General features: G+C 38.9%; 1 protein-coding gene and 1 long non-coding RNA gene across 3 annotated transcripts in view; both read right to left on the bottom strand.

Annotated features, from left to right (window-relative positions):
- LOC146497165 (uncharacterized) overlaps positions 1-14,641 on the bottom strand; it is a 49,593-nt gene that overhangs the window by 18,396 nt on the left and 16,556 nt on the right. For both annotated transcript variants that reach the window (XM_085140655.1, XM_085140656.1), the window contains exons 4-5: positions 8,136-8,345; positions 7,464-7,691 (exon numbers count right to left, since the gene is read on the bottom strand). In XM_085140655.1, the coding sequence (XP_084996781.1) occupies positions 7,464-7,691; positions 8,136-8,345 (438 nt within the window). The remainder of the gene's footprint in view (positions 1-7,463; positions 7,692-8,135; positions 8,346-14,641) is intronic.
- On the bottom strand, positions 965-4,633 carry LOC146497166 (uncharacterized). Its single transcript, XR_014870805.1, has 2 exons — positions 4,342-4,633; positions 965-2,232 (listed from the first exon to the last, which is right to left on the bottom strand). It is a non-coding gene; the product is annotated as an uncharacterized LOC146497166 (long non-coding RNA).

Genomic DNA, 14,641 nt, shown 5'->3' with positions numbered 1-14,641 from the left:
CATATCAATATTCTTCATGTTGCGGCACGAGATGAGACGGGTTGGCTTGGTAGAAGAGCAGCAGAGAGTGAGGTTAAATGAAAGGAGGAAGTGGTCAGTTATGGGGATTTCAATAGCAGAAAGATTTGAGGGAGTAAGACCAAAACAGCAGACCAAGTCCAGGGTGTGTCCTTTAGAGTGAGTGGCAAAGTCGATAAATTGTTTAAATTCAGAGCCTTCGAGACAAGAGGAAAAGTCTCTGATGAGCAGAAGGTCATTATTGTCCATGTGAATGTTGAAATCTCCCACCAAGATCACATTTGGGGAAAGAGATGAAAGATGGGTTAGTAGATTAGCAAAGTCACTAAGGAAGACAGGGTTAGGTTTGGGGGGGGGGCGATATACAGTAGCTATGATGGTGAGAATGGGTCCAGTAAGCTCACATGCAAGGACCTCTAGAGAACTAAAGGTATCAACATTAACTGGCAGGACTTTCAAGTGCTGGTGAAAGAAGATCGCGAGACCACCCCCACGACCTGAGTAGCGGGGTTTAGAAAAGTAAACAAACCCCAGAGGAGCAGATTCGTTTAGCTGAGAAAAGTCATCAGGTTGTTGCCAGGTTTCGGTTAAGCAGAAAAAGTCAAACTTACGGTCAGATAGGAGGTCTTGGATGAGAGGTCCCTTATTTGTCAATGAACGAATGTTTTGGAGACCAAAGTTGAGTGGAGTATTTTCTTTTTTGCTAATCGCATTGGGCGCCCTGGGCAGGTGGGCTAGAGAACGATGGTTGAAAGCCCGATCAGGGTTCCTGCGAGGGCGTCGAGTAGTAGACCAAAACAATTTAGTTCTATTGGAGTTATGGAAAATATTTAAAAAAATAGTGGCGACCAGCTCAGGAACATCTTGACCCACAGCTTCGATTATGTGGAGGAAAAGGAGCCGAGCTGGCCGGAGTGACGAACAGGTAGGCTAAAATAGCTCAAACAGTTAAGCTAGTGCAGCTCACTGAGAAGAAGACGTCAGAGCACATTCAGCTGAAATAACAGATGTTGAGGACAAGCATTGCAAATCAATCCCTGGCAGAGATCGATCTGGTCATGAGTGTGAATGTCTGTTCATTCAAATCTGAATCCAAATAATCCAATTAATCCAAATAATCGAAAAATGTACCAGTGAGTAGCGGCAGCCAGGCGCGCCAGTGTTCACTCAAGCCTTACTAAACCAAGTCTATGTTGAAACTAAACTAAAAAAAATATTAAAAGTGTATTTGGTGATACACAAATAGGGCATTTCCAAGTACAGTTCAGTTATTTTCCACATGCCGGTTGTTAGTGTGGAGAAGGACAAACAGGGCCACCAGGCTAAACCAATGGTTTTGACTCGATCAGCATTAACCCCGCACCCGAAGTTTAATGGGTGAGGCTGACAGATAAATTAAATTCATGAACAGCCAGAGGCCAGGACTGTGAAAAAGAAATAAATAAATCATGAAATAATTGAGTCAAGAATTTATTAAATGTGTCGATAATTAATTACTTAAATATGTACTAAATATGTATTTAACTCCAATTTTAATTAATAATTGATACAATTTAGTCATTATTTTATGGTGTATTTAATTAATTCATTTTGGCAGTCCTGGCATTCCACAGCACTATCCACTTTTCTGCAATGACAATGCAGATTTTTCACTTGTGGGACTAATAAAGACAGATTTGCTGTGTTTGTGTTGTTGTGCAACATTTGCATTTGTTTACTCAGAGTAGCTCCGATCCAAGGCAGGCCAAACCTCTGTGTTACAACCTTCAGAAATGCCTGCCGTATCTATACAAAAAACACACATTCACAACATATGGATACACAAGTCTGCTTTATTTTAAAGTGTTGCGAACTTTACAGCGTTTGCAGATCACGTGTCCATCATCCCTGCATTTGGCACAGGTGATTCTTGTTGCAGCTCTCTTGCACCTGGCACTGCGTTGTCTTTACAGTCCCTGGCACAGCAGCTGCAGCAGCTTCAGCAGCCTGCCTCTGTGCTAGTATTTCCTTGTGCTGCATGAATCGACAACAAAGTTCCTGAGCTAGAAGACTCAGAAACAATCTTCTTTCGCTTGTCCATTCTGTACATGCCTTGTACAAAATGTAGGCATTCATCGCCGCCAGAATATTGTAGAAAACCACTACTGGCCACCTGTGTGTTGCTGCTCTTACGGAATACATCCACGCCATTTGGTCCAACACGTCTACACCACACTGTAAAAGCAGAGAGAGTGAGTCATGAGTATATGGGTTAGGGGGTTAAGGGTTAGGGTTAGGTCTTTGCTGACGACACAAACATTTTTTGCTCTAGTGATGATCTGCAGAATTTATTGGAGGATATGACTAATGAAATAAGTGAAGTGAAGTTCTGGCTTGATAAAAACAGATTATCATTAAATTTGAATAAATCTAAACTTATGTTATTTGGAAATAGTAGTTTAAATACAAATGCTAAGATTCAAATAAATGGTGTTGAAGAGTCAGTGAAAATTAAGCAAAGCAAAAAATAAAGAACTGCCAGGTAATATTCAGAGTATGTTTGCTTGAAAGAAGGAAGTTATAATTTAAGGGGTTTTTGTAACTTCAAAACAGGGAAGGTACATACTACAAGAAAGACCTTTTGTGTTTCTGTTCATGGAGTGAAACTGTGGAACAGTCTGAATATGGAATTAAAGCAATGTCCAAACATAAAACAGTTAAAAAAAAAAAAAAAAGAGTTATGAAAATATGATCTTCTCGAACTATAAAGAAAGGCAGATTCACATAATTTCAATATTTTCCCTATTTAAAAAAAACAAACAAAAAAAACAAAGAAATCATGGTGTGATATTATAGGACAGGGGTCGGCAACCTGCGGCTCTTTAGTCCTTATAATGCGGCTCCGCGTGGTTTGGGAAAATAAATTAGAAGCATTTAGCTGTGTATTTTATTGGTGTTTAGTTCTTTTTTTTAACTTGTAGTTCTAAATTGGAAGATTATTGTGATATTGAAAATATATAAAAATAATATTATATTTTATTATTGTTCATCGCTCAAAATAAGCGTCACACTCGCAGAAGCCGGTTTACCCGCTGAAACGCTGTGCATTTATCAAGACTTTCAACCCCAGATAGGCCAATTATGGATCTTCGGATCCTCATTATGTCAGCAACTATTCTCCACCATGAACTATGTTAAAAACAAACACCGCTCACGCCTCACAGACGACAGCTTACAGTCCTGCGTAAAGATGAAAGTGACTTCATACAGCCCCGATTTGCAGATGCTGTGCGCAGAGGTTCAGGAGCAGAAGTCTCATTGTAAACATACCACGGCAGACCCGCTGCTTTTCAGCACCTCTTTATTGACCACTTTTCACACACGGTTGCTGTACGCATACAGCCGGCTGTAGCTTTTCAGCTCACAGCCCGACAACACAACAGCAGAGAGAGCACAGACTTTAAGGCGGAGAGGCGTGATTGCGGGTGCCGATCAGGTGTGTCCGCCTCCCCTGCAGCAGCACTGCAGACCACGCCCCGTCACACACATTAACCAGGTAAAATACATATTTAGGCAGAATTTTTCATCTTTTAGCAGCATAGTGCTTTTTTTCCAATTGTTTTTTAAAAGTCAGGTCAAGGCTCCAAAAGCCCAAAGGCGATATAAGGGTAGCGGCTCACAACAGTTTTTGTTTGCTACATGGATCATTTTAGTTCAGCTGGGTGTCTTTCCTTTTGTCTTTTCCTTTTGTTATATTTCTTTCTTATTTACATAAATAAAATGTAATTTTCTCTGTAGCACTTCATGGATTTCATAAGAAAAACACTAATTGTTCACACAAAGCATGAGGGTAAAAAAAACAATATATACAGTGTTATCTTTATTTTAGATGTCAAAAAGTATTTGCGGCTCCCAGTGTTTTCTTTTGCTTGGAAACCGGGTCCACGTGGCTCTTTGGGTGTTAAAGGTTGCAGACCCCTGGTATAGGATATAGTATATCAAAAATCTGTACACTATTTTTATTACAAATTATATCAATAAGGAAGCTAAATATTAACTGATAATTTATGGCAAAGGCAAATAAGTGTTTACTTCTTCCCACTCCCTTTCAAGATGTAAATGAATCAGAATGGTAGCAATATTGAAATGTATTGATTTTCGTATAGTATATTTTTCTCTCTTATTTTCTTTTCTAAATGCACCTGTACATTGTTTACATGTTTGAAATAAATAAATAAATAAAATAAAATAAAATAAAATATGTGCTTTTTTTCTATAGGCCTGTATAGCACACACGAGAAAACATTGTAGCACTGGTGTAAAATTATACACACATTCACATACCTTCATGTGGGTATAGTCAGTTATCGTGTTGGGTTTCCTCTTTCTGTCGTCACTGATCGACATGTCTTGGTGCCTTGAACTTGAACACACAGTCATGTTTTATTTTTTTTAGGTGCATAAATTGTCAAGCAGACACTGCCACTTCCAAGCACTGAAGTGAAGAATACCTCTTGCTGTGCAGTGTCTTTTGCAAGTTGAGGAAGTTCACGCCAGACTTTATTCACCGTGCCCAGTTAACGTTATTTTGCGCTGCAGCAGTCTGTGCGACAGTAACGGGGAAGTGACATTTGTCCCATCATCCAAAAACGGCTCCATCAGTTTCATGACCACGTTCTCTGCCAGCCTCTCTCCCTTCTGATGACTGGGGTCCGTTCCCAAGTAAGGAGATGCATTGGAGACATGTTTGGTCTCCAAATCCGTGGCCATCCAGAACTTGATCCCAAATTTGTCTGGCTCGGTTGCGATATACTGTGTGGATGGACAATGAACCACGGTAGGGAACAGCTGTTCATCTATGGTCACGTGTTCTCCTGGAGTGAAACTCTTAGCACAGTTCTCGTTGAAGCATGTCCGGATGTCGGAGATCGCTGCAAATTTGTCTGTTTTCACCCGTTCTGCCCTCATGTCCTTGTCATTAAATAAAAGGTGTTGCATAATTGAAATGAATCTATCTCGGGGCATTGTCTCTTTGATAGCACCAGAAATCTTTCTGACCAGCAATCCACAATGGCACCAACGGGACGCAAGATTTCTCTTAGAGCTGGGCGATATATCGAGTTTTTAAAAAATATCGATATATTTTTATATGAGATATAAGATGTGACAATATCCTTTATATCGATATAGTCTATGTTACGTTATAACTATACTTGTGGAGCCGCAAGTTTGTCTCTCTTTCGTCCACTTTTGTCTTTACGCAACGTTACTCGGCCTCACCCCTCCTCCCCCATCGCTTCACCTGCAGGAAGCGACAAGATGGACACGGCAAATCTCCGTTAACGAGTTACTGCGCATTGCCCCGTGCGTGGGGCTGGAAGCCGTCAACGTGTTAGCTAGCTAACCACGCTAACGAGCTAACCACGCTAACGCCATGCAGCCCAGAGGCGCTGCACAGCCTAAAATCCTTTCATTTTCTCAAAAGTTGACAGCGCGCCTTATGTATGAATTCTGGTTGTGCTTGATGGCCGCGAACCGATTTTATGTGGTACACAGCGCTCAGCAATCTGTCAAACAATGTTTTAGTACAACTTTGGTAAGCTACGGTGCTGCGCCGGTTGATGGATTGTCAGAGCATTACGGCTACCGAGAAGCCTCGCGGAGTGATACGTACTGTGCTTCAACATAATATTACCCTACTGTGTATAAGGACCATAAATGGCACCTGTTAAGAGACGTGGTTATGAAGAGGATTTCAAACTCAATGCTGTCAGTCACGCAGTAGAAGTTGGGAATAGAGCAGCTGTGAAATCTGTCTTTGTTACTATGCTCAGCATCTTTTAGTTTACATTTTGACTGCCCAATTGTGAGCTTTTTGTTATGCACAAAAACAACATTGTTTTCTTTTATTTATGGAGCATTATTATTTAATAAATGCTCAATTTATTTTTGAGTAAATTTTATGTACATCTATGCTCTATGTTAATAAAAGTGCCTGTGTGACATCTGGGACACAGCTTTGACTAAGAACTCTCTTTTTGTTCTTACTTTATGTCAAAAATCGAGATATATATCTTATATCGCCGTCCAGGTAAAAAATATCGAGATATGAATTTTGGGTCATATCGCCCAGCCCTAATTTCTCTTACAAACAGAATTGAAATGCCATCAGTTTCTGAATTGACAAATTCCAGTCCGGCTCTGTTCTGTGGGCTTGATGGACCGTACACTCTCTGATGGTCTGCTGCATTCCCACATCTAAAGGGAGCTTTGGAGCACACTTGTCATTTTACACTGTCGAAAGATAAACAAATAGAGATTGGTAAATTTACATGAACCTCACTTTAAATGGCTTTATATAAATTAGAGATGGCACGATACCACTTTTTTATGTCCGATACCGATACCGATATCATAAATTTGGATATCTGCCGATATGAATCCGATATAGTTTGTTTTTTAATCAGTAAAACTGTTTTTTTTAATATCTTGCTGCTTTTTGTATAAGTTCATACTCAAGTTAAAAAACAACAACAACACTAAAGCTATTCTGTTATACCTGTATGTAAAAAAAAAAAACACACTGCACCCAAAATATTTCATAGATCAGCAACACTGATCAATCTAATAAAGTTAAACCTGCTCCATCCTCCCTATTCTGGTATTTTAAAGAGTACTTAGCAGAAATATTAAGCAACCTAACTAATAGGGTTGCAAACTCCCAGCAAAATAAAATAGGGAACCACCCTCTTCCTCATGATGCTTAATCAATGTAATCAACTTTAATTTGATGCAGGGTGAAAAAAATTCACAGAAATAAATTATTTTTCAAGAATAATTAAATAGATTCAACATCTTTCTTCAACAGAATTGCAGACTGCACAGATGGTACCTTCCCAAAGGAAAAAGTACTACTACTAAAAAGTACTAGGGTATATTAGACTTAACAGTTACTATATACAGTAATGGACTTCTATACATTTTACATCAGATTAAAACTTTGGGTGTAAGATTCAGATAATTATTAAATAATTAAAAGCTAGATATTTTAAATGAGAATAAGAAAGAAAAGTATGTCTTTGTGCCCCCTTTTGCCTGTTCATGCCCTATCGGCCCCCCTGGCTAAACTTTGCTAGATCCGCCCCTGCACAGTTACCAGCCGTCAGCTGCGTAGAAAAAGATCCTGGTGTAGAAATAATATTAAATAAATTCTAACAACAGCTTATCAAGCTTAATAGTGCTGCTGTTGTTCAGCCGCTGGTTTCCTCTTTCTGGTGAGAAATGGGCCAAAAACAAAGAAGAGAGACGGACTCGCGACAGAAAAGCCGATCAGCTGATCATTGATCAGTTTCATGATTGAAGTAGCAGCAGGAGAGAGAGAGAGAGAGAGAGGCTGATTAGGATCCAACATGAGTTAGATTTCTTAATAAAAAACAATCTATTTATCTTATCCAAGTTTTGCATACCTATTCTGTGCAACTTTACTTCAGGGTTCCACATGATGCCCAGCTCCTGCCCGGTCCAGATGATGACGCCTTTGGTTTCCTGCTTCAGTGCAAGCTGCTCTTCTTCCTGATTGGTGGAGATTTCCTCTTGTTCATCTTTAATATGTGGAGGATCTGTGTCCTGCTGGTCCAGACTGGAGTTCCTCTCCTGGCTACAGTTTTCCTTACAATCATGTTGCTGTGGGAGGTCTTGATGGACACAACACACAAGGAAAAAGTTACACTGTGAGCACATCTCTCAGAAATGTGAGCAATATTTAAATATTATCTCTCATGCAGTGAACAGAGAAGAATTCTGTTTACATGCAGAAAGTCATCATTTATGAGGCGTACAGCTCGCTACTCCAACTTGGTCCTTGTGGCCAATAATCCACAGTTTTCATTGTCTCAACGTTTTTCTACATACTGTGAACAGTTCTGGGCTAACATGACTTAGATCTGGTGGAAATATTAATTTTTATTAAACAACAGAAGATTTGAAACCCACTTTTTATTTTACTATGCTAACAGAAAACATGTCTTCAGTGAGGCAGTATCCCAGGCGGTAATGCACGCCATGTGTCTTTGTGACATTTTGTTATGAGTCATATTCATTTCTATATTATGAAATCTGTATATTACACTTCTACATACCTATTCTGGTCAGCTTTACTCCAGGTTTCCACAACAAATCCAGCTGTTCTCCGGTCCAGACATTAATCCCTTCATCCTCCTGCTTCAGTTCAAGCTGCTCTCCTTCCTCACTGCTGCGGGTTTCCTCCTGTTCCTCTTTAATCTTTGGAGGCTCTGGGTCCTCCTGGTTGAGACTCCTCTCCTGGTCACAGACCTGCTGATCATCCAGACCTTCGTGTTCAACAAAGAGACAAGAAAATAGTGACTAATGTGATGATAAGAAAGATCAAGAAGGATGAAAAGGGGTCACCTATTGAGAATTTAGCTTATGGTTTCACGGGCTCTTGCATTCTTGCAGATGTTGCCACAGAAACATTCACTCATAGTCATTTGTTCACTGGGTGATGCTGATAACCTTACAACTGTCTGGGGTCTAATTCCTAGATTTGACTGCCAGTGATCATCACACAATGTGAATAAACAAACAAACGAACAGCAGCATGATCTGAATATGATGATGACATGAAAGCTTAAAGTATTTTACAATGGCAAGTAAGATATGCTATAGAGCAGGGCAATATGACCAAAAATACTTATCACGATATACATTTGAAAATTTGCGATAACGATGTAACTGACAATATAATTGACACTAGACAGAATACTTTATTTTACTTTATTAACTCCACAACTTTATTAGTGCAAAAAACCCCAAAAAAAATCCATCAATGTATTTTCACTTAAACAATCAGCTGTGTTTTTATGTGCATTAAAGTTATATAAAAATTTAACAGTGCAAATGCAAATTCCTTGCTGACAGTTTAACCAAAAGGCATTTCCGGTGGAAATTGGCCGACATATCCTCATCATAACCATGTATAATATCCACAAAACTTAAAAGAGGTTATACACACACAATACGGTAACATTATGTTGAAGCACAGTACGTATCACTCCGCGAGGCTCCTGCCTACGATAGCCGTAATGCTCCGACAATCCATCAAGCGGTGCGGGTTCGTAGCTTAGCAAAGCTGTACTAAAACATTTGACAGATTTTCGAGCGCCGTGTACCACATAAAATTGTTTCAAGGTCAGTAAACACAACCAGAATTCATACATAAGGCACACGGGATTATAAGGGGCACTGTCGATTTTCAGAAAAAACAAAAGATCGATTTTAAATGTGCCGCATTTTCTAAAACACACGGTAATAACGACGGCCCGCTAGCATGCTCTACCAAATATAGTGCTTTGTTGTGTATCTGACGGACGAAAGCTAAACAGTTCCACACCACTGAAGTTGCAGCATTTTTACAAACCAGTTCTGGTTCATCCGTTTCATTCAACGATCCGCTTTCGCCTAGTGCTGTTCAATATAACGATATATATCGGATGACGATATAAAAACATCTATCATTTCATTTTACGCTATTGTTTGTTTCGTGGTGTCGCAAAATAAACTGTTTACGGCAACATTTTTTCATCGTTTTGATGGTCACTGTAGTGGCTATATTCATTTCTTAAAGTTCTCTGTTTCTCTTATATTTAATATAACCACACTACGGACGGACAAGCGCCTGTTTTTATGCGTTGTGGTTAGCAACAACGACGGCATGTCCGCTTGTTTATGTTCCACATAAACCTTTCACAATAAAGCTCAAGATCCTGTTGAGACTTTTAAAAATAAACTGAATCACGTGAAAGAGCAGATTATTTACGGATGAGAAGTACAAAAAAGACGCCAGGTGCTAAAAAATAAACCTTAGACTCAAACGTTAGAACAGGCTTTTCCCCGCAGCACGCCCTGTAATAAATACTCACAAAGAAAACGGCGGCTGTTACAACTTATGTCTAAAAATGTATCGTTTCATGCATCGGTTAAAACACTCGACTCCAGCTACATGACGCGCAGCTGGAAACACTTCACGCAAGTCGAGCTGCCCGAGATTCACAGAATTTACAGAAAATGTTACAATTTTGTGACTTATATCGTTATCGGGACGATAGAATTCTTATATTGGGATTTGAGATTTTGGTCATATCGCACAGCCCTACCTTCACCCTTCTCATTTTCCGTCGTTGAAATGCTTTTTCCGTCATGTGCGTATGAAAACAAAGGCACTGCGCATGCGCGTTTTACCCATATTCTATCGCCATATTTCATTTTCTTATCGTTGCCTAACACTATACTGGTATTACCGTGAACAGTATGATATGGCCCAGCTAGGGCTGGGCTATATCATACCGTTCACGGTAATACCGGTGTAATTTTTAGGATTAACATCCTCAATTTGTTTTGACTGGTCCTTCTTTTTGGAGCTACCAGGTTCTGCCTCATCTTTATTGATAGCCAGTGAAGATGAAATCAATGAAAAAATGTTGTTGTATGCTGTTAAGAAGGTATTTTGTGACACCACAAAACAAACAACAGTATATAATTTTAAACAATAGATGTTTTCATTTCATCTGATATATTTCGTCATATTGCACAGCCCTAACACAGCCCTAGTGTAGGCGATCGTGGCTCAAGAGTTGGGAGTTCGCCTTGTAATCGGAAGGTTGCCGGTTCGAGCCCCGGCTCGGACAGTCTCGGTCGTTGTGTCCTTGGGCAAGACACTTCACCTACCGCCTACTGGTGTTGGCCAGAAGGGCCGATGGCGCGATATGGCAGCCTCGCTTCTGTCAGTCTGCCCCAGGGCAGCTGTGGCTACAACTGTAGCTGCCTCCACCAGTGTGTGAATGTGAGAGTGAATGGGTGGATGACTGGACGTGTAAAGCGCTTTGGGGTCCCTAGGCGGGACTAGTAAAAGCGCTATACAAATAAAGGCCATTTACCATTTAACATTAGCCTACTACAACTACCTTGTTTTAGTTGTTGTAGCTATCTAGGTTATGTCCCACTTCGGAATCTTCGATGTACTATTGCTGTGTGACTCACTACTATTACTGAAGGCTGCATTACAACCTGCTAGCTGCAAATAATCATGTGCAGTTCTAAAAGCAAACAGAAAGAAAACCTATTACTGATACAGAAAGTATTTTCTATACTCTATAAAACTGCAGCCTTACCTAATGTCCACCCTACTGTTACTCATTTTACATCACGATTTAAAAATTTACTTGGGATTGCTGCACACGATTGTTTGTGGCTAGCAGGATGTTAATGCTATGAATCAAGTCTAACAGTCTTTAGTCTATGAAATAACTTTAGCTAAAGCCAGCTAACAATGTTAGCTCGGTGGCTAGTAGCCTTCAGGTATCACAATAATTCACACGGCAATAGTACATTCATGTAGTTGTAAAAAGCATGAAAATATACCAAATAATCCGGACCAAAGTATTTAGAATACGTTATTCACATTGAGTAACTTAACGGAATACGTTATAAACTACATTTGGCCCATGTAATCTTTAGTGGAAAACATTTTAAAAGTAACCTTCTCAACACTGCACAGATATAACTGCATACACTTTACTGGGGTGTATTACAAGTTTAGATCAATGGTTTAGATCATGCCCACGTGAATCACACGATAATCCCGCAACCCCCACACCTCTACAAATTTACACACCTGCATTGTGTGACTTTATCCCGGGTCTGATATTAAGCAGTCTTAGGTGACGGATCTCTTCCTCATACCGGACGATCGTTTTTTCAAACTCTGAGAAGATTTCTTCTGCAGCAGAAGTTAATCTCTCCTTGATAAACTCTCTCAGATGCTGAACTGAAGACATTATTGCAACGACAACCGATGCCGCCAAAACACCATCTTCAAACTTAACTCGGGATCGCGACGGGATCTCTCAGTGGCGCCGTTGCCGCTCTTCTTCTTCTACTGAACTTACGGTAGACTGGAGATATCAAAGGTGTAATACTGCCCTCACCAGGTCACCTAATTTATCTGGTACGGTCCATGAAGTGGAATAAAATAAAAATATACAAATACATTAATATAAATATACTACAGACATTTAGAGCACAGAGAAATTTATGATCACGGACAATTAGGATGAGGCTGTTGTTTTAATTGTGGTCGCCTTTCTCTTCCCTTCTGATAATATCAGCTGTGTAGTGAAAATTCATTTAGTTTGACAAATCAAACATCCCACAATTAAAAATCCACAAGCCACTGCTGCACTGAGATAATATTTTGTACTCAGGCAAAAGAAGTCCACTGTCTAAAATTGAAAGTTGCGTTTTTATGGTCTAAGAAGCTTGGAAAGAAAAGCGTCTGGACTTCTTAAGTTGTTCTTAAGTTGCTTGAAGACGTTTCACCTCTCCCCTGAGAAGCTTATTCAGTTCTAGAGTCAAATGGTGGAGAGACCCAGATTTACCTAGCCCCACCCTATCATATGATTTCTTGAGGTCAGATGGCCCAGGGTGTGAGTGGGCGTTAAGGCGTCTGGGAAGGGATCTCAAAACTGGATTATAGATGGCCGACAGTTGGTGTCGTAAGCCACCGCCTCTGTGCAAAATGGTCGCTCACAGTGGACATACAGTGGCTTGCAAAAGTATTCGGCCCCCTTGAACTTTTCCACATTTTGTCACATTACAGCCACAAACATGAATCAGTTTTATTGGAATTCCACGTGAAAGACCAATACAAAGTGGTGTACACGTGAGAAGTGGAATGAAAATCATACACGATTCCAAACATTTTTTACAAATAAATAACTGATAACTGTAATAATGTTTGATAACTCTGAAAAAGGTTTGATTTTCATTGGTCTTTCACATGGAATTCCAATAAAATTGATTCATATTTGTGGCTGTAATGTGACAAAATCTGGAAAATACGTTTACAAGCCACTGTAAATACATACTTATTAATATCTAAACCATGCTTAACATTCTATTGAATCCTATGTTTCCCCCAATTCCTATCATTACTTTCCCCACACAATAAACAAGGAATGAAGTAAATGTATAAACCTAGCTACCGTGATAGATATGATTTTGATACAATTTAGCGTAGTTATATATCCAATGGGTCATCAACTTATCAGTTTCCTATTCTTTCAAAAGCAGCTTTCGAAACATCTTTATTAACTGACTAATGCTTGGACATTGCTGTAGGTCCACAGGAAAACTGTTCAACAGTTTTACCACACAAATGGTAATACAAAATATTTTAACCTTTGTCCGTGCTTTAAGAGTCTTCAGATTTCATTTTCCCCTCAATTTATAGTCCCCTTCTATGTCAAAAAACATCCTCTGCATATATCCTGGTAACATATTGTATCTGGCTTTGTACATAGTTTTTGCAGTTTTATATTTTAAAAGATTCATAAACTTCAGAATTTTTAATTTCAAGAACATAATGTTAGTGTGATCTCTAAATCCTGCTTTAGTAATCATCCTGGTAGCTTTTTTCTGAATTTTACATAACGGTCGAAGTGAAGTTTTCTATTTATTTCCCCAGATTTCCACACAGTATTACAAATATGGCAGTATAAGTGAACAGTAAAATACCCGGAGTTTTGGAAAAATGCAAAAAATGTTTAGCTTTACTCAGTACAGAGTTGTTTCTTGACAGTTTAGCTTGTATATGCTTTATGTGAGGTTTCCAGCAAATTTTGTATAAGAAACTTGCTCTACTTCAACATAATTTATCAACAATTTTGCTCCAGCATCTTTTTTACAATGTCCAAATAATATAAATGTAGTTTTATTCAAATTTAGTGATAACTTGTTTCTGTCAAACCATGTTTTCAGTTTAATCATTTCTGGTGTGACAATTTCCAAAAGCTGCTGTGAATTCTCTCCAGCACAAAAAAATATTTGTATCATCTGCAAATAAAATAAAAATGTAATATATCAGATGTTTTACATATATCATTGATGTACAGGATAAACAGTTTTGGTCCCAATACTGATCTCTGTGTAACTCCACAAACAATGTCCAGGCACTCTGATTGATATTCACCAAGCTTCACAAACTGTTGCCTGTCTCTCAAATAACTCCTGACTCACTCTAGCACTACTCCTCTAATGCCACAGTACTCCACTTTATCAAGTAATATTTCATGATTAATTATGTCAAAAGCTTCTTTTTTTTTTAGGTCAATGAAAACATCAACTGTGTATTGTCTATATTATTGGTGATATTTTCAATAAGTTCCATTAATGCCATGGATGTTGACCTGTTTGGTCTGAAACCATACTGACTGTCCATTATTATTTTATATTTATCTATAAATTTGTCAAGTCTATTAATGAAAACTTTTTCCAGTATTTTTGAAAATTGTGAAAGTAGAGAAACAGGCCTGTAATTTGTGAATTGGTGTCTTTCTCCATTTTTAAACAGTGGTATTACTTTCGCTGTTTTTACTTGTGTTGGGAATTGACCAGTTTGTAGAGACAAATTGCAAATGTGTGTTAAGGGTTTGGAGATGCCATCGATAACTTTCTTAACGATTTCCATATCAATGTCATCAAAGTCTGCAGAATTTTTTGTTTGTGATTTCCCGACAATATCAATGATTTTCTTTTCTTCTACCACCGTTAAAAACATTGAATGAGGATT

The sequence above is a fragment of the Neolamprologus multifasciatus genome, chromosome 18, assembly GCF_963576455.1.
Source record: "Neolamprologus multifasciatus chromosome 18, fNeoMul1.2, whole genome shotgun sequence".
Taxonomy (NCBI): domain Eukaryota; kingdom Metazoa; phylum Chordata; class Actinopteri; order Cichliformes; family Cichlidae; genus Neolamprologus; species Neolamprologus multifasciatus.
This window is presented reverse-complemented; position numbering and strand designations above follow the sequence as displayed.